Source organism: Hibiscus syriacus, unplaced genomic scaffold (assembly GCF_006381635.1).
Source record: "Hibiscus syriacus cultivar Baekdansim isolate YM2019G1 unplaced genomic scaffold, ASM638163v2 tig00110387_pilon, whole genome shotgun sequence".
NCBI classification, from domain to species: Eukaryota; Viridiplantae; Streptophyta; class Magnoliopsida; order Malvales; family Malvaceae; genus Hibiscus; species Hibiscus syriacus.
Genome location: NW_024062717.1, coordinates 1,476,656 through 1,498,361, shown reverse-complemented (window position 1 = coordinate 1,498,361; position 21,706 = coordinate 1,476,656). Strand labels below are relative to the sequence as shown.

General features: G+C 31.7%; 1 protein-coding gene and 1 pseudogene across 1 annotated transcript; one reads left to right on the top strand and one right to left on the bottom strand.

Annotated features, from left to right (window-relative positions):
• Nucleotides 1–4,080: 4,080 nt before the first annotated feature.
• LOC120122402 (indole-3-acetic acid-amido synthetase GH3.17-like) lies at nt 4,081–6,210 on the bottom strand. The gene is made up of 4 exons (XM_039141520.1): nt 5,869–6,210; nt 5,675–5,776; nt 4,781–5,589; nt 4,081–4,647 (listed from the first exon to the last, which is right to left on the bottom strand). The coding sequence occupies exons 1-4, from the start codon at nt 6,144–6,146 to the stop codon at nt 4,091–4,093; spliced, it is 1,746 nt and encodes a 581-aa protein (XP_038997451.1). The 5' UTR covers nt 6,147–6,210; the 3' UTR covers nt 4,081–4,090.
• Nucleotides 6,211–19,667: 13,457 nt separating this feature from the next.
• Nucleotides 19,668–20,998, top strand: LOC120122374 (annotated as a pseudogene).
• Nucleotides 20,999–21,706: the final 708 nt, after the last annotated feature.

Sequence of the window (21,706 nt, the reverse complement as noted above, 5' to 3'; positions counted from 1 at the left end):
TCTATTAAGGTGATATTTGTGTAAAATTCGGGTGTTAATTTTGTAAATATTTTCGAAAGTGGCTAATTTTGTAATTAATTTCGGTTACGGTGATATTTGTGTAAAACGGTCGACTGTTGACTGTTGACCGTTGACATGCGTTGACCGGTGACATGCGTTAATCGTTGATCGGTGTTGACCACTATTAACCAGAACTTTGACCGGCGTTGAACGACCTTTGACTTTGACCATGTATACATATTCTGACGTTTTTCGACGTCCTGAATCTGTTTCGCCAAATTCGAACCCGGTATGTTGGTTTTCACTGATTAATCACCCGATTCGATCTGTTTTTTGGAATTAAGCCCCGTTTTTTATGAAATGTTCATTCTTATGTATCTGAGGAATTATTGGAAGATGATTTCAAGATCGATGGCGTTTGAATGGAATTTAATGGTCGATCAGTATAGCACGAAAATTGAGATAATACTTTACTACCTTTTTTTGCTTTATGGAACATGTTGATATTGGTAAATGCATGAATAAGATAATGTTGGTCACTTATGTAGAGTTAATTAATGAAGTTCTACACTCGATACGAATGCGGTAGAAAGTAGGTAACTGAATATAGCTCAGATGACTATTATAAGAAATTAGAGGATAATTATAATTAAATTACAAGTTCTGGAATTAAGTGATAAATAAATCAGCCATGGATATGTAGATTATAATTTATCTCATTAAAGGTACTTAGATGATAAATTATGGGAATACTCCGGTAGGGTAAAATTATAAAAATACCATTAAGTTGTAAGATGACAAGAATTGTCCCTGGAAATTCTATATAACTCTGAAAGGATATATTGATATGATAAAACTATAGATGTGCATAAGAAATGCTAGTTTACTTAGAAAATTCGGATAACTGGTTTTTAACCCCAAGAGGGTTTTGGGCTAGATACTAGAAGTTTGTTAAAGAATCATTTCAAGATCAGAGAATGTTCGGGGAAGAAATTAACCATATGATCTCTAAATTATAAGTATGTTCGTTAAGAGTTAATACCGAAATTATTTGGGTTAAGAAATTACAAAAATGCCCTTGAAAGGTAAAAATAGTCCGAGTTGACCCTGAATGAGAAAGTACTTTGAGGATTTGTATTTAACTCGATAAATTATGGATTTAATTGTTAAGATCATGTCTTTGTACAAAAAATTTCTTATATTCTGTTTGTAAAATTTGAGAATGCTATTGACCCGAAAATCTCTGAATTATGAGTAAATACATGAAGAATGATTTATCGATGGTGCTCTTTAGTCAGAATTGCTTGAAAGGACTGAAGTAAATGATAAGATTATATTAAATAATAAGACTGCATAGAAGGAAAAGATTGAAATACACCAGATATGTAAAATGACCAAAATATCTCTGTAATGACTCAAGAATATCACCAAGCTCAGGAATGATAGGATATCCTTGAGCTCTGTAATGAATGGAATAAAATTGAACCCCAAAATAACCAAAATACCCTTATGTCCTAGACTAAGAAAATGTTTTGGATTAATTAAGGAATCCAAATAAACATGGGTATTGAGCTACCCTTAAAAGTTATGGAATTCAGCTTAAGTGAGCCGATCAATCGTAATGATATGACAGTACCTGAACGGCATAGGTATTATTTGAATATGTGTTCGTCTTTTCAAGTTTGGCTTGATGATTTTGGAAGTATTCAGCTTAGCTCAACTCTAGATCGTATTCAGTACTAAGAATTGGATATTTGTTCGACAACTCAACCACGAAGACCAAATTGAATTGAACGGAAGTAAAATATGTATCTAAAATTCAGAAACGTTTGAATTACTCTGGAAAATCTCGAAGTAACTGGAATAGACTTGACTGCTAAATGAACTAGGTGACTTCAAGGACTGAGGATTAAGTAAGAGATTGTAATAAGCCTGAAAACTCGGATGAACTTACGTGATGTATCATCCCTATGAATTATGAACCACAAATCAAGTACGTCAGTATTTTCTGGTATAGTTGAAATATGGAAATAAAATAAAGACCATTAGAATATATGTTCGTCTCCTGAAGATCTGTTCAGTGTGATTCAGAAGATGATATATGGATAAAAATATTTGGTATTAAAGAGTAAATACCCTACAAAGTTATTTAATTGACAAGTATTAGTTATGGGGTTATTCATCTAGAGTTGTTAGATAATCCGATTAATCGACATAGACTGTAAATGTCCTAAATCTTCATTTCTTCCTTACCAGTTCAAGTCATATTCTGAATAACTGATGATTCTGTCAGTTATTGAACTCTTTCAATAGTGATTCTGAATTTCGATATTCTATCGGTATACTGAAGATCTGTGTTCCTCTACCTGTTAAGATTATCCAATATCTTTGAATAATATCTGTAAATTCTGGTGTGTTCCCTACTCATATGAATATTTTATTTGATTTTCGATTTGATTTCTGATCTGATACTTGACATGGATTCTGATCTGATATCTGACATGGATTCTGATATGATATCTGACATGGATTCTGATCTGATACTTGACTTGGATTCTGATATAATACTTGACCTGGATTTTGATATGATACTTGACATGAATTATGGTTTGATTTTTTATATATTCATTTACGGGAGGAACATGTTTTATTGGGGGGATTATTGTTGGAGGAAGAATACCAGGAGGCTCCTCGGCTTTGTGCTTAGGGCCTTACTTGCACGCTCCTCGGCTTTGTGCTCAAGGCCTTACTGGATGTGACGGGGTTCTATGATTTTGGGGAACCTACACATTTTGTACGTGACGGATGGGGGTATATATATATATATGTGTTTTAAAATATCTGTATCTTTTTACTAGTTTTACGGGAACACACTAGATAACCTATTCTGATCTCCTGAACTCAGTCATCCGAAGTATTTCTCTGAACTGAAAGCTCATTGTCCGTTACCAATTGAAATATCGGTAGGATCTCCGCTCAGCATAAAGATTTGTAGATGTCTGAACCGATAAGGAAATATATGTTTATCTGTATCTACACGTTCTTCAACATCATCTGGTAGTTCTATATTACTGAGCTTTCCAAAGCTCACTTTATTACTCACCATTGGAGGTTAAAAGAATTGTACCAGTGCAGCTATTGACATCAATAATGGAGTTTTTCCAGTGTTACTTGTAGAGTATGGTACATATGATTAGGGGGCATCTAATTGTATTTTATTTTATATACAAGTCTGAAAATTTGTTTTATTTCTGCCTACTGATAAATCATTTTATAAGTTACATGTTTTAAATAAAAGTTTTAAATTTTCAGCTATTTTTACATTGGGTCGCTCCAGTGGTCCTAATATGTCACTCCAGATCGGATCATATTATCCTTATAGGTCTGCGAGGGTTACAAAAAATGTTAAATGCTAGAAAAAAGTAAAAAGATCTCATATTGTCTTTCAAGAGCAAGGAAAACGTTGTTGAGTGATTTTGTGAGAAATCAAGATTAGTGTGACTTAATTTAATTATGTGTTAGTTTAATAGGTTGTTTGTCTTAGTCATTTATAAGATTTTGATTATATATCATTAAATAATATATTTGAGAAAATTGCACTGACAGTATATTTGAAAAACCATCAAATATTTTATAAGATAAATTGTCAATTGAGTCATACATTATTGAAATAATGTGTAATAGTTTATAATAAAGGAAATGAAAATCAATATGAAACATAACAGACTTAGAAATTTCAAAATAAAAAAACTCATCAAATGATATGTAGTTAAAACAAATATTATTTTCTCTAAAAGTTATAAATTTGAACAATTATATTTGTAAAATATATACATTGTCAATAATAAAGAAAGATTTTGAACATATACTACATTTATAATCACTCCATATTATTAAAAAATTAAAATAAAAGAAAATAAAAAAACAATTTGGATAAAACTAAAAAACCAGATCCAAATACTAGAATAATATACTATATCTCATATTTAATAGAAGATGCATGTAATTTGATAAAAACATGTAATTATTCTCATATAGGCTTTTAAATATCATAAAGAGTAGGGTCTTTGGACTGAAATGACACATCTACTTACAAAGGTGACTTTGGACTGAAAAACTTTCCCATCACTCTTGAATCTAATATCTTCAAGGCTTCCTTAGATTTAATGCAACTAGGTCTCTTGTATTGGCTCAAAGATGCTCCTTTGGACAAATAGTAATCCATTATTGCATCAAACGTTCCCTGTTTTACAACCCTAATCTCCAATGGTGCAATTATACTTTTTTTCCTATAGATTTTATATGTATAATGCAATGACTCTTCCATTCTATAGCAACATTCTACCATTATCTTTGGGTCAAACTCTTTGCAATGGTTGCCTTCTTTTTCCTTGAGCTCCCAAAATAAGACATAGTGACCTGGTGCTGAGGAAGTATCAGCATAGCTAGTGTACTCTGTCAACACGAATCCGAGTGGATCGAGAAGGGCCTTCGCTTCTTTCACAGCCTTGAAGAGATCTGCTTCGCTTGTTTTTTCTTGATCTACGCATATAGCAACATTTTGCCTCTCCACAAATTGGAACTGAGGTGCATTATTGTGGAAACCAGTCGCCATAAGAATATCTCCAACTTTATATCGATATAATCCTGAAATGAAGGAAGGAATATCATCAAACAAGATTATATCATTATCTAACAGGTTCATGTACTAAGAACTTGGATGGTATGATGCAAAATTAGAAAGATTAAATGGTTCGACTTACAAAGGAGAAAATTTTACCTTCAGAAGTTGTGACAAGTAGTTCATAACGGTAACCAGGCTTCACATTTACAAGGTCAACAGGTTCAGTGTCTTCATTGTTGTTGCTCCTTATTTCAATAGATTCATCATGGTCATTATTCACAGGAAGGAATTCGAAGTAAGCCATGTTAGGGAGGAATGTGAAAGAGACATCTGCAGGTTTGCATAGAGGTTCTAAATTAATCCCACACTGAGCTTCCGAGCAAGCATATAAAGCTGAAACTAAAGGGAGCCCTCCGCTGTAGAACTCGAGTTCTGCCGTGTATTGTCTCATAACGCCCGTACATATGCAACGGATATGGTTTGCTTTAGGCCATAGTTTTCTGATTATTCCTTCCCTTGATTTACAATTACATATGTTCTCTATCAGGTCAGCCAGTTGAGGATTAGGCTTCATGATCAATGATGCTGCCTTTCTGCATCCCAAGTCCGTGATCCGATGGCTTATTTGACCTGCTTTTATGTCAGAGCACAGCTCTTGCCAGTGATTTTCTAAAAACTTGATGGCTCTTAGCAACGTAGATGCAAAGACTGAGCCGAACAAGACAACCTCATCTCGTTGGATTAAACCAAAGAGTAATTGACAGTACAAGCTCTGTTCGGGTTCCGGGCAAAAGATGGTCTCAACGGGGCTTGTGTAAAACTTAGGCAACATGGCTCTAAACCCACTCTCCTTGTATATGCTTGTTGTCACAGATGCTGCCATGAGGCCACTAGGAGTTTGAATCTCTGGTCTAGCAAACATAAGTTCCATTCTCTTACCGCCTTGGTTTATGTCACCAAAGTGCCTTTAGAATCAAATGGATAAACCCAAATTGTTAGCAAAAAAAAAAACAAAACAAAACAAAAACAATTACTAGATGGGTTCCTTACTTCATCACCGGAGACTCGTACAAGGTACGAAATAATTCCCACTTCTGTGCAGCTTCAGCCGTGACAGGCGTCATCTTTGGCTGCCCTCCTGAAGTTCCAGAGCTGCATATTATCGAACAGATGATAGAATAATTAGGAGGAAGGAAGGGGAATATAACAAGATTTGAACACAGACAAGAGCAACAAGTTCATGCCTCATAAGGAATCCTGTAATGGGTTCAGCTAAAAGGATATTCGATCTATCGCCATTAGCAATCCGATCAATGAAAGGCTTGAGTTCTTCATAAGTAATGACGGGAACATTCTTCTTGAAGAGTTGCTTGTCAGTTTGGCCATGGAGGAATTGCCTTAAATACTCTGTTCCTGCATTTCTACTTAGTATTTCCCTCAATAACTCATCTTGAATTTGCTCAGCATTTGTGGTCAGCTCCTCGATCATATTCAACCCATCTTCATACCATTTTGTTTCCATCGAGTCTGTAAGTGATTTCTAAATTGCTAAAGGATAAATTCCAGGCAGCTCTATTATTTTTTTCTTTTTCCTCTTTGTTTCGGCTCTAGTTATGGCGATTGAAACAAAGGGCACCCCGATCATTAAATATATAGTGAGGGTTTTGTTTTCGGCCATAGAGGCAAATTAAATTATAGTAATAAAGATAAATTACACTAAATTTACAATCGACGTTTTGAGATGATATGACAAAATTGACATGTCATCAATTTTTTTAATTAATTTTTATTTAATATTTTTATCTAATAAGATGATAACTCGTGTCATCATCTCATTTGTTTAAATTTAAACTAAATAAAATATGTTTTTGAGGAGATTTGAATTCTGATTGTTATGCGTGGAATCTCGACACCCAATCACCAAGTCAAGTCTTATATTTAAATGTTTCTTGCAAGAAAACATATTTAACATATATGTATAACATATTAATAAAGAATTTGTTGTTATTTCTTGTGGTTCCGAGTTTGAGTATCAGGAATTCTAAATGTACAAACATCAAGAATATCAAATATACAAGTATTCAATGTCAAAGAGTTAAAAATTATCTTTAAACAAATATTATCTTATACTTACTAAAATTAATAAAAGAAAGAAGCATATTCATTCTATCTCTCACACATTTTAACAAATACCTACTTTATCCCCTTTCACTTGTAATTTATTTTCCTTCTTGATCCCCTCTTCACAACAAATACATGACTTAGCTTGGTGGTTGGGTGCTGGAATTTAATGCATAGTAGCCTAAGATCAAGTCTCTCATATGTATATTTTATTTAGTTTAAATCTAAACCAATGAGGTGATAACACAATATGTCTTTTAATAATATAAAATTATTTCATGATGATATGTTAATATTATCGTTAAATTTTTAACGATAAATATTAAAATGAAACTTAATTTAAACTAAATTTTAGTTATGATTTTGAGAAAATAAAATTTAGATATTAAAACAGAATAAAAATATGTAATTTACCCTAACAATAATATTTTTATTCAAATTGAATATTTTTTGTTTTGAGAATTGTATAATTAATGGAGAAAAGAAAATAAGTAACAAGTAATGAAACCAGTTTATTTTATAAAAATCAATTAGTATTTAATCATTTGCATATATAAATTCAGTAAATCATACTCACATGTTTATGAATAATTAGATTAAATTTTTAATTTTTATAATTTAGTAGAAAAAAATAGATAAATTAAAAATATCACTAACTTATATGTAAATATTTAATTTTCATAAATCAAAGCCAAATTCATAATTAAACTATTTATATTACATATTTAATATTTTGTACAATCATATATGTATACATGTATGTATATAGGGAAAAATGTATGATTTTATGTTAAGAAATACGAGTTTATAAAATTTTAAGTAGAAAAGAATTTTTAAAATTTAAAAGGACATGAATATATTTTCAATAAAAATTATATAAAAACATTTAAAATATATACGAATTTGAAGTTTTTAGTGGGAACAACCGTCCTCTCCTACTCGTCTATATATATATATATATATATATATATGTATATATATATATATGTATATATATGTCTTAAGATAATCTTATCCATATATTAATTTTATTCTTATAAAAATAGTTTCTGGGACTGTCTGACTTTGTTCAGAATTACACATATTTCATGGTATTCTTATCTAAATAATTGGTGACGGTGGAGCATTATACATTCATTCATGCTGTTCGTCTTTTCTTTCTGAACCGAAATTTTCAGAAGAAAGACAGGAAGATAAGGAAACATGGCTGCCATGCAGCTGTCATTCGTCTAGCAATAACACTTGTTTGATACGTGTTTCTTTCTTTATTATACAAATATTATTTTTGTCTCGAGAACTTTTTATATTGATTTTTTGTATATTTTACGATTTATCGGTTAGATTCATAACTATGTTCTTAATGATATTGTATTTAATTTTTTTATAAAAATTGGTAATTTTATTAAAAATAGAAAATATTTAAATTATATTGAAGGTTTATATCCATGACTATAAATATATAAGAAGAATATTTTTTATACAAAAAAATTAGTCATTTAAGATCATATAAGAATTATACAAGAAAAAAATTAAAAAAATCTAACTAAATACACTCGAACAATAGATAAATACAAATAGATTTGATTGCATCGGCAAACAAACTATAGAAGGGAATAAAGATATTGAAGATCACTGACATACCGTAAATCAGAATCAAGCGATATGAAAATACTATCAAAAAATACAAATTGCATATCCAAATTCAATCCGAGAGTCCAAAGCAGGAAAGATCATCATGATAATACATAAGTATCATTTTAATAAGTTGTGACGATGTCAAATCCAACTCAGAAAAAATAAAAGAAAACAATGGTCAAACAACTGAAAACGTGTCATAGAAGCATAGCAAAACGTGTCATAAAGACAAAAGAATACATGCCAAAAGACTGAATTATTAAGAATAAAAAACAAGAAAAAATAAAGATACACAAAATAAAAAAAAATAATGAATACAATCAATACCAAGATTAATATGACCCCGATCACAAAGATGAAGAAAAAAAACTAAAAGCGGTTATGAAAAAAGAGAAAAAGCAAAACAAAACCTGAATGCAAAAGTTTTTGTATATTTTTGTATATTGTATTTAAAATTTAAATATAGATTTTCTTCTATTAAAAAATATGTATTTTCTTTAAAGTTTAATTATAATGAGATAAATTTTGGAGACCCGTTTAGGATGACTTGAATGATAGATTTAAATGAACGTTTTAACATTTGATTAATTGATCGACCTACTGATTTATTAATTCGAATCGTTTTGATTTACTAATTCAATCTATTAATCTCTGGATCCACTGGTTTGTTGATTATTAATCTTTAATGACCATTAATTAGAGTTGAACATTAACTTTTGTTAACTTTGAGGTAAATTGATTTTACATGTTAACTTTTCTAATTTAATTAGAGTAAGCAAATCTGTCAAATAAAATCCTAATTTGTTATCGTATGCAAGTATCTACAATTATGGGTTATCTCGACCTCATAAATCATTGTAAACGCTTTGTCATCGAATAATTTACCTTTTGATCATTATCGTATCTAATCTTAATAAAAATAGATAGATAAAAATGGATATTAAACGACTGAAAATATGTATAGACAAAGAAAAACATATTATAAAAGCATAAGAAGACGTGTCATAAAAATATAATTATTAAAAAAAATACACTATAAAAAATAAAAAATAAAATAATGAATATTGTTAATCGGTGATCAACATCAAAATTGATGTTGCTGTTGATTACAAAGATAAAGAAAAAATAAGACAAATAAGACAAATCTTAATTTGATCTTTAAAATGAAAATATATGAAGTTAATCATGTTATTAATAAATTATTGTAATGTATCCACAATCCAATTATTAGATATTAGAAAATTCTTAAGGTTCATTGAAGCAATTAAAGGGATAATGAATTGGGATTTACAATTTGTACAGGAGTAATATGTTCACTTGTCCTACTAGATTCCTGATGATTTGATATATGAACACAGTTAAAATCATCTAACTTTATTAAGGAGTAATTTTACTCAATAGCATATATACAACTATCAGTAAACTTTGACATCCTAGTGACATGTATACATTTTTAACTTAATACATACTTATTCCATGTCTAGAAACGGCTAAATATGTAGCTCTGATACCAATAAATGTAACACATATAACTCGTATACTTATGCTAACACAGATTATAGTTGTCACACGAATTACTTAAAACATTCTCCAAATCAAAAGAGATTAAAATTAATTTCTCCAAAATATAGTTATTATTATAAAATATTAAATCACATAAAACAGTCACATAATATTTAAAACATATTTTAATATAAAATACATCCCTTTATAATAATAATAATAATAATACTCATTCATACTATCCATAGTGAAATAGAGTAAAACAGTTTAGTTTAGCCATTACAAATCAGTTCCAAAATAGTTCAACAGAGCAACTAGGACATTCATAAGTTTATGCCATTAACTAAGTCAAAATTACATCAAATGATGTCTTACTGATATCGTAATATACTCCTCGATGATTGGTGTTGCTCAGTACTCCTTACTTATACTCGTGATCTTTACCTACGCTTGAAAATCATCACACGCTAAGTATATACTTAGTGAGGCAATTTCAAATAATAAACAGTGCAATACAACTCATGCATGAAATTACATATCATTTTTCAATGCAATAAGATCATCTTACCTGCATGTCCATATTTTACCATAATCACATGATAATGATATCATTTTTCCAATAACCATAGCCAAATGTAAACCTATGAAGACCTTGGGTATTCGAGTAATATATATATATATATATATACCGTAGTGTTAAACTTATACTAAGCTTACGCTCTAGTGTTAATCCGGATATGACACATAAGGTCGTGCCCACTACCTGCACTTAGTGTCCTTACACACACTAGTGCTAATATTAACCTGCAGCTGCTATACTCTATGGCATATCAACTATACATTATCTTTCAACGATTTACTTGGGCATATGGTATAATTTATTTCATCCACGGCATCGTATAACCATATAATTAACATTATGGCAGTTCATAACTGAAATAACATTCATGACAAAATATCATATTTATCAGATATCAATGTTTTATAATTCACACCTTGACATATCAAGGTCGTGTCAATATTATGATAAATGGAATAATATCATTCTGATATAAATAAAGTAGACTCATCGCAAGTCTTTCTAATGATGTATAACGCATCTATGTATTATATCATGCATGCATTACAATCTTGCCACTTTAATCCAATGGTTCAGATTTAATATGGAATTAAATCCTCAAATCCAAAGGTTTATGTTATTTTTCATCATTTTAAAATGTGGAAATAATATTTCTAAGTGTAATTTATCATCCTTCAATTTTTCTTGAAATTTCTATTCGGTCTGATTTACTGAATTTTTTTCTCAAACTTTATCGCTTTATAGTTTTTAATACAAAACCCATACGAAAAATATGATTCTCATGGAAACGTCATTCTTGAGGTAAAATATTTATTTATGGGGCTGGATTGTAACTTTTTAAAATTATCATTTTAGTCCCTAACTTTTCTAAAGTTTATATTTTAGCTACTTAACTTTTAAAATTTATATTTTGGTCACTAACCAAAATTTGGGGTATTACAACTCTCCCCTTAAATAAAATTCATCCTCAAATTTTAAGACGTACCTAATGTGAAGAGGTGTGGATACTGCTTCCTCATGTCCTCATTTCTTTCCCAAGTAGTTTCATCGACTTTATGATTTTTGCCAAAGCACTTTAACTAGATGAATCATCTTGCTAGATAGTTCTTTGATTTCTCAAGCCAAAATCCATACTGGTTCTTCTTCATAAGTCAAATCTGGTCGGATCTCAATTTCCTCCGGTGCAATGACATGTGAAGGATCCAATCGATACTTTCTAAGTATTGACACATGAAAAACATTATGAAATTTGTCTAACTCTTGAGGTAATACTAACTGATAGGCCACCGACCCGACTTTCTTTAAGATCTCGTAAGGTCCAATGAATCTTGGACTTAATTTTCCTTTGTGCCCAAAACACAATATCTTTTTTCAAGGTGATACTTTAAGAAAAGCTTTATCGCCTTCATGAAATTCAATCTCTTTTTGCTTCAAGTCTGCATAAGACTTCTGCCGATCAGATGACATCTTGAATTATCCTCACTTTATCCTCAACCTCTTTCAATAAATCAATGCCAACAAGATTCCAATCTTTTAACTCGAACCAATTTAATGGTGTTCGACATTTTCTCCCATATAAAGCTTCATATGGAACCATATTGAAGCTCAATTGATAACTATTGTTGTAGGAAAATTATGCTAAAGGCAAATACTTTTCCCATGATCCCTTGAACTCAATCACACATGCCCTGAGCATATCTTCTAAAATCTGAATAGTCCGTTGTGATTGACCATCAGTCTGTGGATAAAAGACCGTACTGAAATTCAATCGAGTACCCAAAGCTTTATTCAAAGAATTCCAAAACCTCGATGTGAATCTTGGATCTTTGTCGGATATTATTGATATTGGCACTCCATGGAGTCGAACTATCTCTTTTATGTAAAACTTTGCATATTTATCCAATGAATAATCCATTCGCACTGTAATGAAATATGCCGACTTAGTTAACCGGTCAACTATCACCCAAATGGATCTTCTTATTTGATTACAAAGGTAGCCCTGTAACAAAATCCATAGTGACTATTTCCCACTTCTATTCTGGAATAGAAATCGGTTGCAACAATCCCGAAGGCACTTAATGTTCATCTTTTACTTGTTGACATGTCAGACATGTAGCAACAAACTCAATGATGGTTCTTTTCATACTCGACCACCAATACTGATTCTTTAGATCGTGACACATCTTGTTTCTGCCTAGGTGCATAGTCAGCAGACTATAATATACCTAAAAAATAATGTCTTTCTTCAACTCATCATCATCCGGAATGCATATTCTTCCCCGATAATATAAACATCCATCAGACTTGACTTTAAAGTCTTTTGTCTCACCTTTTTCCACTTGTGTAATCTTTTCCAAGCATCTCATGTATTTCTTTTGTAGCGCTTTTATCTGATCTAGAAGCATTGACTTTATCCTTAATTCAGCCAACAAAACGCCATTTTCTTTTAAAAATAGTCCATCCATAGCTCGTAAAGCTGCAAAAGTCTTCCGACTAAATGCATTTGCTATGAAATTTGCCTTCCCTGTATGATAATCAATGATCAAGTCATAGTCCATTAAGAGTTTTATCTATCTTCTCTGTCTCAAGTTTAACTCTTTTTGAGTCAATAGGTACTTAAGACTCTTATGATCTGTGTAGATGTAGCACCACTCACCAAACAAATAATGACGCCAAATCTTTAGAGCAAATACCACATCTGTTAACTCAAGATCATGAGTAAGATAATTTCTCTCGTGCTTCTTTAGTTGTCGGGAAGCATAAGCTACAACCTTACCTTCTTGAATAAGTACATAGCCTAAACCATTATGAGATGCATCTCTATATACCACATACTCTTTACCATATTTTGATTATACCAGCAATGGTGCTTCTGTTAAAATCTTCTTTAGAGCTTCAAAACTCTATTGACACTTCTCTGTCCAAATAAATGAAACATCCTTTCTCAAGAGCTTGGTCAATGGAGAAACAATCATTGAAAAGTTCTTTACGAACTTTCGATAATAACCAGCAAGTCCCAAGAAGCTTTGAACCTCTATAACATTTTTTGGGGTTTTCACTCCACTATTGCCTGAACTTTCTTAGGATCAACTCTTATGCCTTTTGTTGAGACCACATGACCAAGAAAATCAACTTCCGATAGCCAAAACTCACACTTTGACAGCTTGGCATATTACTTTTGCTCCTTAAGTATCTCGAGCACAGTACGAAGGTGAGCATCATACTCTATCTTTGTCTTCGAATACACCAAAATGTATTCAATAAATACCACCACAAAGTGATCTAAGTAAGGCTGAAATAATCGGTTCATCAAATCCATGAGTACTGCTGGAGCATTTGTCAAACCAAACGTCATTAACATGAACTCATAGTGCCCATACCATGTTCTGAAAGTTATCTTTGGAATATCGTCCTCTTTAATCTTTAACTGGTGATATCTCAATCGAAGATCAATCTTAGAGAAAGTTGTCGCTCCCTTTAGTTGGTCAAACAAATCATCAATCCTCAGAAGAGAATACTTGTTCTTTATATTTACTTTGTTGAACTGCCGATAATATATATATAATCATATGGATCCATCTTTCCTTTTTACAAACAACACTGGTGCACCCCAAGGTAAAATACTCGGTCTAATGAATCCTCGATCTAGCAGCTCTTGCAATTGGGTGTTTAATTCCCTTAACTCTGTCTGGGCCATTCGATAAGGAACCATCGAAATAGGTGATGTACCTTAAAATACATCAATACCAAACTCCACCTCTCTATCTGGAGGTAATCCAGGTAATTCATCTGGAAACACCTCTAGATACTCTCGTACAATTGGAATGTCTTCAAACTTAACTTCAGTAGCTCTTGTATCCATCATAGTCACTAAAATTGCTTGACATCCTTGTGACAGTAATTTCTTAGCAGTAAAGGCCTGAATCACATTGGATAAGGGATTTACCCTTGCTCCAACAAATATTATCTCTGAACCTTTTGCATCCTTTAAAAACAATCTCTTTATACGATAATCTACCCAATCATAATAGGGAGATAACCAATCCATGCCTAATATTATTTTGGACTCCTCAAAAGATAATTCCAACAGATTTTCTGGAAATTCTACTCCCTGTATCTTTATCAGACACACTTTACATATCCAGCTAATCTTTGTACTATGGCCCAGCGGATTGATTACCACAATATCACTAGAAATAGGTTATAAGGAAATTCTCTTATCTCCAACCACCTTTGAGCTAATATAAGAGTAAGTAGAATCGAGATCTACTAACACAAAAACATGTTTATCAAAGAGATTAAAGGTATCTTCTATGATATCAGGAGCATTTTGATCGTCATTAGGAATCTCGTTTAACATGTTCTTAACATTATTCAACCAGTAATCAGTAGCCATCGGATCAGCGTCTGTATCGCCTCAAAAATTTAGGTGCTCTAATTTTCCTCAGTTCTTTCGAAACTGAAACAGGGGTTCAATGATTGACTATATTTTCCAATGCCTAAACAAATAGTCCTCGATATTGCACATACATATCGTGTTGATTCAGATTAGACGACCCATCATTATGTTGAGCATTAGGTGGATTTTGGTTCACTTCATTACTCCCACTTTGTGCAGGAGTAACATGCTCAGTTACCCTACTAGATTCCTGATGATCTGACATCTGATCACAGTCAAAATCATCTAACCATAATAAGGAGTAACTTTACTCAATAATAAGCATCATAACATATATACAACTATCAGTAAACTTTGACATCCTAATGGCATGTATACAATCTTAACTTAATACAGACTCATTCAATGTCTAGCAACGACTAAAGTTGTAGCTCTGATACCAATAAATGTAACACCTACAACTCTTATACTTATGCAACCACATGTTATAGATGTCACATGAATTATTTAAAATATTTTCCAAATCAAGAGTGATTAAAATTAATTTCTCCAAAATGTAGTTATTATTATAAAATATTAAATCACATAAAACAGTCACATAATATTTAAAACATATATTAATATAAAATATATCTCTTTATAATAATAATATTGATTCGTACTATATATATTGAAATAGAGTAAAATAATTTAGTTTAGCCATTACAAACCAGTTCCAAAATAGTTCAACAGAGTAACTAGGACATTCATAACTACATGCCACTAACTAAGTCAAAATTACATCAAAGGATGTCTTACTGATATTGTAATATACTCATCGATGTTTGGTGTTGCTCAATACTCCTTACTCATACTCTTGATCTTTACCTACGCGTGAAAACATCACACACTAAGTATATACTTAGTGAGACAATTTCAAATAATAAACAATGCAATATAACTCATGCATGAAATTACATGTCATTTTCTAATGCAATAAGATCATCTTACCTGTATGTCCAATATTTTACCATAATCACATGATAATGATATCAATTTTCCAATAACCATAGTCCAAATGTAAACCTATGAAGACCCAGGGTATTCGAGTAATTTATATATATATATATATATATATATATATATATATATATATATATATACACTGTAGTGTTAAACCTATACTAAGCTTACGATCTAGTGCTAATTCAGATATGACACATATGGTCGTGCTCACCACCTAGACTTGGTGTCCTTACACACACTAGTACTAATATTAACCTACGGCTGTTATACTCTATGGTATGCCAACTATACCCTATCCTTCAACGATTTACTTGGGCATATAGTATAATTTATTTCATCCATGGAATTGTATAACCATATAATTAACATTAGGGAAGTTCATACCCAAAATAACATTCATGGGAAAATATTATATTTATCAGAGATCAATGCTTTATAATTCACACATTGACATATCAAGGTCATGTCAATATTATGATAAATTGCATAATATAATGCTGATATAAATAAAGGAGACTCATCGCAAGTCTTCCTGATGATGTATAACACATTTATGTACTATATTATGCATGCATTGCACTCACCTTGACACTTTATATATTCAAAAGATTTGCCTCACTATGATCCCCACTTAATCCCTTTTATACTCGATTTGCTTTGATCACAAAATCAATCACGATTTGTACAAAATCACAAATTGATATCGATACATATGTTAGTATTGTACTAACATAATTATATTTTAAAAAAAATCCATAATTATACTTGAAACTTATTTACTACCAAAATACTTTAACACTTATTAATTCTTTTAATGTTGGCACCAACTTTTCCAAATTATATAAGATGGTCTTCACCATTTTATCACTTAAATTTTAAATACCAAAATTCCAGCATTGAAATAACTACCACCAAGTACATTTACAAAGGCATAATTACGTATGAACACCCCAAACTATTCGAATATTGCATATAATTCACTAAACTTTACAAACTTTTATAATGATCAAATTTCACATCCTAAGACTCATTTAAAACCCCAAACAAAAATTTCCATCATAGTAAATCAACTATTAAACAATTACACAACAATCTAAAACTTTTCCAAAATTATCAATTTGGTCCTCTAGTTTTTCAAAAATTACAAAATGGTCCCTAATTTTTTATAAGGCTTGTAGAATACTTCCTACATCATTTCCGCCCTCAAATAATTTTTTCCATAATTTTACCACCCATTTAAGTCATGGTTGAATACTTCAAAGTTCCAAAATTAAGGTTTTCATGATTTTGCTCGTTTTTTATTCGATTCAAGCATGAAATCAACCTCTATCCAACCTTATGTAATCTCTACCATCAAAGCCCTAATCAAATTTCATCAAAACACAAAGTTCCCCAACTTTATAGTTTGGTTGAATCTTAAGGAAGCATTTCTAGGAGGATTAAACATGTTTTAATCATCAAGCAAGCTTGAAAATGAATCTACAACCTCAAAAACATCAATATTCATTATCAATTCCATAAATCCTAATATAAAAATAAACCCTAGATTTTGGGATCTTTGAAATCAAGCAAGATTAACAAGCATAAATGGTACCAAAAGATAGTGTTTCTCGCGTAGAACAATTTTTTATTTCACGGCATAATCCTAAATTCAAAGGAAATTGCTCAAAATTTGAAAATAATTGTTTTTTCTCACCTTTGGATGGATTCACGGCTTGGAGAAGAAAGATAAACAAGATGACATGAAATTTTAGATTAATTTCATGCTAATTTACCTTTAATGTAAGCTTAAATGAATATTATATTCATTTAATTGGGAAAAGACCAATTTACCCTTAATGAAACTTCATATTTACCATCAAACCAAGACACCATAACCTTATCATCTTCCAAAAGTCAAAGGTGAACAAAATAATTCACACTTTACCATTTTGTCCATGTAACTTTCCAAAAATTACAATCTTGCCACTTTAATCCAACGATCCAGATTTAACATGGAATTAAACCCTCGAATTCAAAGGTTTATATTATTTTCCATCGTTTTCAAATGTGGAAATAATATTTTTAAGTCTAATTTATCATCATTCAATTTTTCCTGAAATTTTTATTCGATCCGATTACCGAATTTTTTCTTAAACTTTATCGATTTATAGTTTTTAATACAAAATCCATACGAAAAAATATGATTCCCATGGAAATTTCATTCTTGAGGTAAACTATTTATTTACGGAGTAGATTGAAACTTTTAAAATTACCATTTTAGTCCTTAACTTTTTCAAAGTTTATACTTTGGCCACTTAACTTTCAAAATTTATATTTTGGTCATTAATCAAAATTTGGGGTAGTACATCTCTCTCCTCTTAAATAAAATTGACATGAAATATAGAAGAAAAGGAGAGAGAACCGAAAAAGATGAGGGGGCTGGAATTGAGAATAAAAAGAAGTTAACTTAAAGAAAAAAGCAGAGAAAGAAAAAATGAGGCTTTTAGTTGGAGATTTTTTGGATTCGAAAAACATATAGAAAAAACTGAGAGTTTTTAGTGTGAAAAAAGAAAGAAATATCCGAAACAAGAAAAAAAAAAGAGAAAACAAAGAGCAATTTTCGAAAAAGAAAAAATGTAGTGAAAAGAAACCCATCAAAACCAGAGAAAAAAAAGAACGAAAAAAGAAAGAAAGAGGAGAACTCACCTTTGTCGTTGTTCACCAGAAATCTCATATCTCACCGGAGGTAACCTCTAGATCTAGGTTCGATTGTTTTGGTTTTTTAAGAAAAAAACCATGGATTTGGGTTTTAAAAAGTAAATAAATAAATGAGTGAAGAAGAAGAGTGGCGTGAGAAAAAATAATGAGACAGAGAGAAACGGCGAGAATGAAGTAAAAATGGGGTTAGGATTAGGTTTTTCTTTTCTTGTCAAAAAGGAGTTAATCTTCTCCTAAGGCTTGAAGTCTTGTTGTCTTATTTTGTAGTCATAAGTTATTAATCAAGTTCTTGTTTTCAACTTTAAAGTTTAGATCTATTTTGTTCTAGTCATTATCTCATGATATTCTTATTTTTTTCTTATTTTACTTTTGGTGTATATTATTTTGTTAATTTTCATTTTAGTCCTCCATGATACTTATGGTCATATTGTGGTTCTAATACCCATATTATATGATACTTGCTTGTGCAACCTTGATCCTTGTTGATTTTGATATTTAGCCTTTAAAGTTACCATCTTTTTACTTTGGTCCTTTATTTAAATATTTGTTGATTTTCTTCTTATTGTTTTTCATCTTGCCATGATTATATTTTTAGACCCACTGAGAATACTCCTATTAGTCCTAAAATCCCTTTCCCTCCAAAGTTCCAAAATGCAGGTTGAGTCTTCCGCAAGGATTGTCCCAACATTTAATCAAACAAACAACAAAAGCATCAATACCCGATAATTAAAATGTTGAAATATTGTCCTAAAAAACAATAAGGAGAAGTCGGTATAACCGAAGGTGAAGAGCTCTGTGGAACAACTGGAATTTGAAATAAGAAGATTAAGTTAAAAGATAAATTTATCAGTCCAATAAACTCAGTTCTATCTACAATTTCCCAACTCCCCTGGTCATTCTCTGGTTTTACATTCATATCTGCTATGCTCCAAACTTGATCCTTCTGAATTTGCTCTTGTTTAGTAGTTCATCCCAATTTCTAATTTCTCTATTTCTTTTAAGAATACCGCTTCTCCTACTCATATCGAATAGAACTGCTGAGGCAAACCTTCTTCATGTAAAACCTGCTTGATTTAGATCGGGAGAATCGTACAAAATATATGGCTACTGAAACCCTCACTATTTCAATCAAACTTTTTTATAGAAACAGGGTAGTTCTGGCCGAAGCTGGCAAGGATTTTGTCGATACCCTGTGTGGTCTCCTTATGTTTCCTGTCGGAAAAATTGCACGGCTTGTTGATAAGCATCTGACTTCGCTCCTCAGTTGCTTGAAGAACGGCCTTCGGACCGATGCATGCAAGGATATGCTGCTTCGTCCAAGAAGCGTTCATGAAGAGAAGTTCAAGACCTTGAAGCTTTCCATGGATGATGCTACAGAGCCTACAAAGTATTTCGTTTGTGAAAAAATGGTTTGTAGACTAAAACCCGTTGGTTGGCTCAGTTATTATAGAACTACAAGATGCACTTGCGGGAAGTTGATGAATAAAGAAGATGTGATTCGAGTTGAAAGAAATGTGCTAAAAGAGGAAACTAGGGGAAAATCAATATTCATCATAACTGATGATTTTAGAGTGATGCAAGGTCTGCCAACAGATCTGATTCAATGTGATTTTAGTCTCATAATTATGTCTCTTTGCTTAATCTTTCCAGTTGGCTAATCTTTGAGCCATTTACTTATATCAAAGACCACGCTGACTGATATTTTCCTGAGAAAACAAGGAATTCCCAGCAGTACCCCGATGTCCGATGACCAATTCGTGCTCGTTACACCGGATTTGGAGGAAACTACCAAATATAATGGCAAGGAGAGAACTGAAAATGATGGCAGAACAAGTGTGAAGATAATGCTGAGAAAGTCTGATGGTAAAGTTTTATACGCTGAAGCAGGTGCAAATTTTGTTGACCTCTTATTTAGCTTCCTCACCATCCCTTTGGAATTGGTATTGGGACTCTTAGGAGGGAAGGACAATCTCACTACCGATACCTAATGGCCTCGGCTACTACTTGACAAGTAGTAACAAACACACAAGCAGACCCTTGAAACTGTTGGACCCAAAGTCTCCGAAGCCGAACATTACAAACAGTTCGGGCTATGCCGAGAAATGCTCACTGTTTGTTGTCACTAATGATCTAGTAGTTAAATCACTGACAACCGTTTCTAGTGCATCTTTACTAAAGGAGATGGGGATCTCTCTTGATGAAAAGTTGAAGAGAAAGTTATTATAATTGGAGAAGCTGAAGTAATTTATTACCATTTTGAGATTTGGTCAATCTTAATTTTCAGCTTTCAGTCACTTTATATTTACAATCCACGGTGAAATATCTGTGCTGCAGGCGCTTACTTTATTGAGGGCTTGTTTGTGTTCATCCTCGGCTTTGTGAGCTTTACTGAATGTTCATGTCTAGCAGCCAATGCATGAGCCATCGCAGGAAAAGCTTCAAACTAGTGTTTATTTTATCTTATATTAGTCAAATCCTCAGTTCTAATCTCAACTTTACTATTAAGCAGTGTTTCATTAAAATCTCAAGCATATTGCAACTCCTTGTCTCGGCTTGATTGTCTTACACCCGAAGATTATGAATGATCTGTCAGGGTCTATAAATCAAAGTGATGAAATAAAACGAAATGGCTAAGAGAAACGTGCTAATCTTTTATGTGCTTGAAACAAATGCTATTAAAAGTCCGAAATCATAACACTCTGCATGTATCAGTTTGATCATTCAATATTTCACAGTAAACAAACATAAAGGTTATTGGGGGACAATTCAAATCAATAATCACATTAACACAATATATACAGTCATATAGTAATGAGTCTACTACATACTAGTAAGCTTACTACTCACTACTCAGTACCATCAATTGTACTCCATTGCAACCTTTTTCCAAGACAGTGAACAATAGCACTGAAAAGTATTAATAAACGTGAAATATACAGTAGAGAGATAAAATAATGAACATTAATAGTACTCTAGAATCAATCCGCTAAGTGCGGTATCCTGCCTTCATTATCCATCTATCTCCCATGATATATGTAAACAATACAATACAGTGATGTATGCCAATAACAGTATCCGGAGGCAATACATAAGTAGGATATTTCAATGATTTCACATAACAATAGACACGTTCAACAAA

Coding starts and splice junctions, on each gene's coding strand:
- LOC120122402 (XM_039141520.1), bottom strand. CDS start 6,146: ATGGAAACAAAATGGTATGAAGATGGGTTGAATATGATCGAGGAGCTG. Junction 5,777..5,868: donor ATTACAGGATTCCTTATGAG/GCATGAACTTGT, acceptor GATAATATGCAG/CTCTGGAACTTCAGGAGGGC. Junction 5,590..5,674: donor TACGAGTCTCCGGTGATGAA/GTAAGGAACCCA, acceptor TTGATTCTAAAG/GCACTTTGGTGACATAAACC.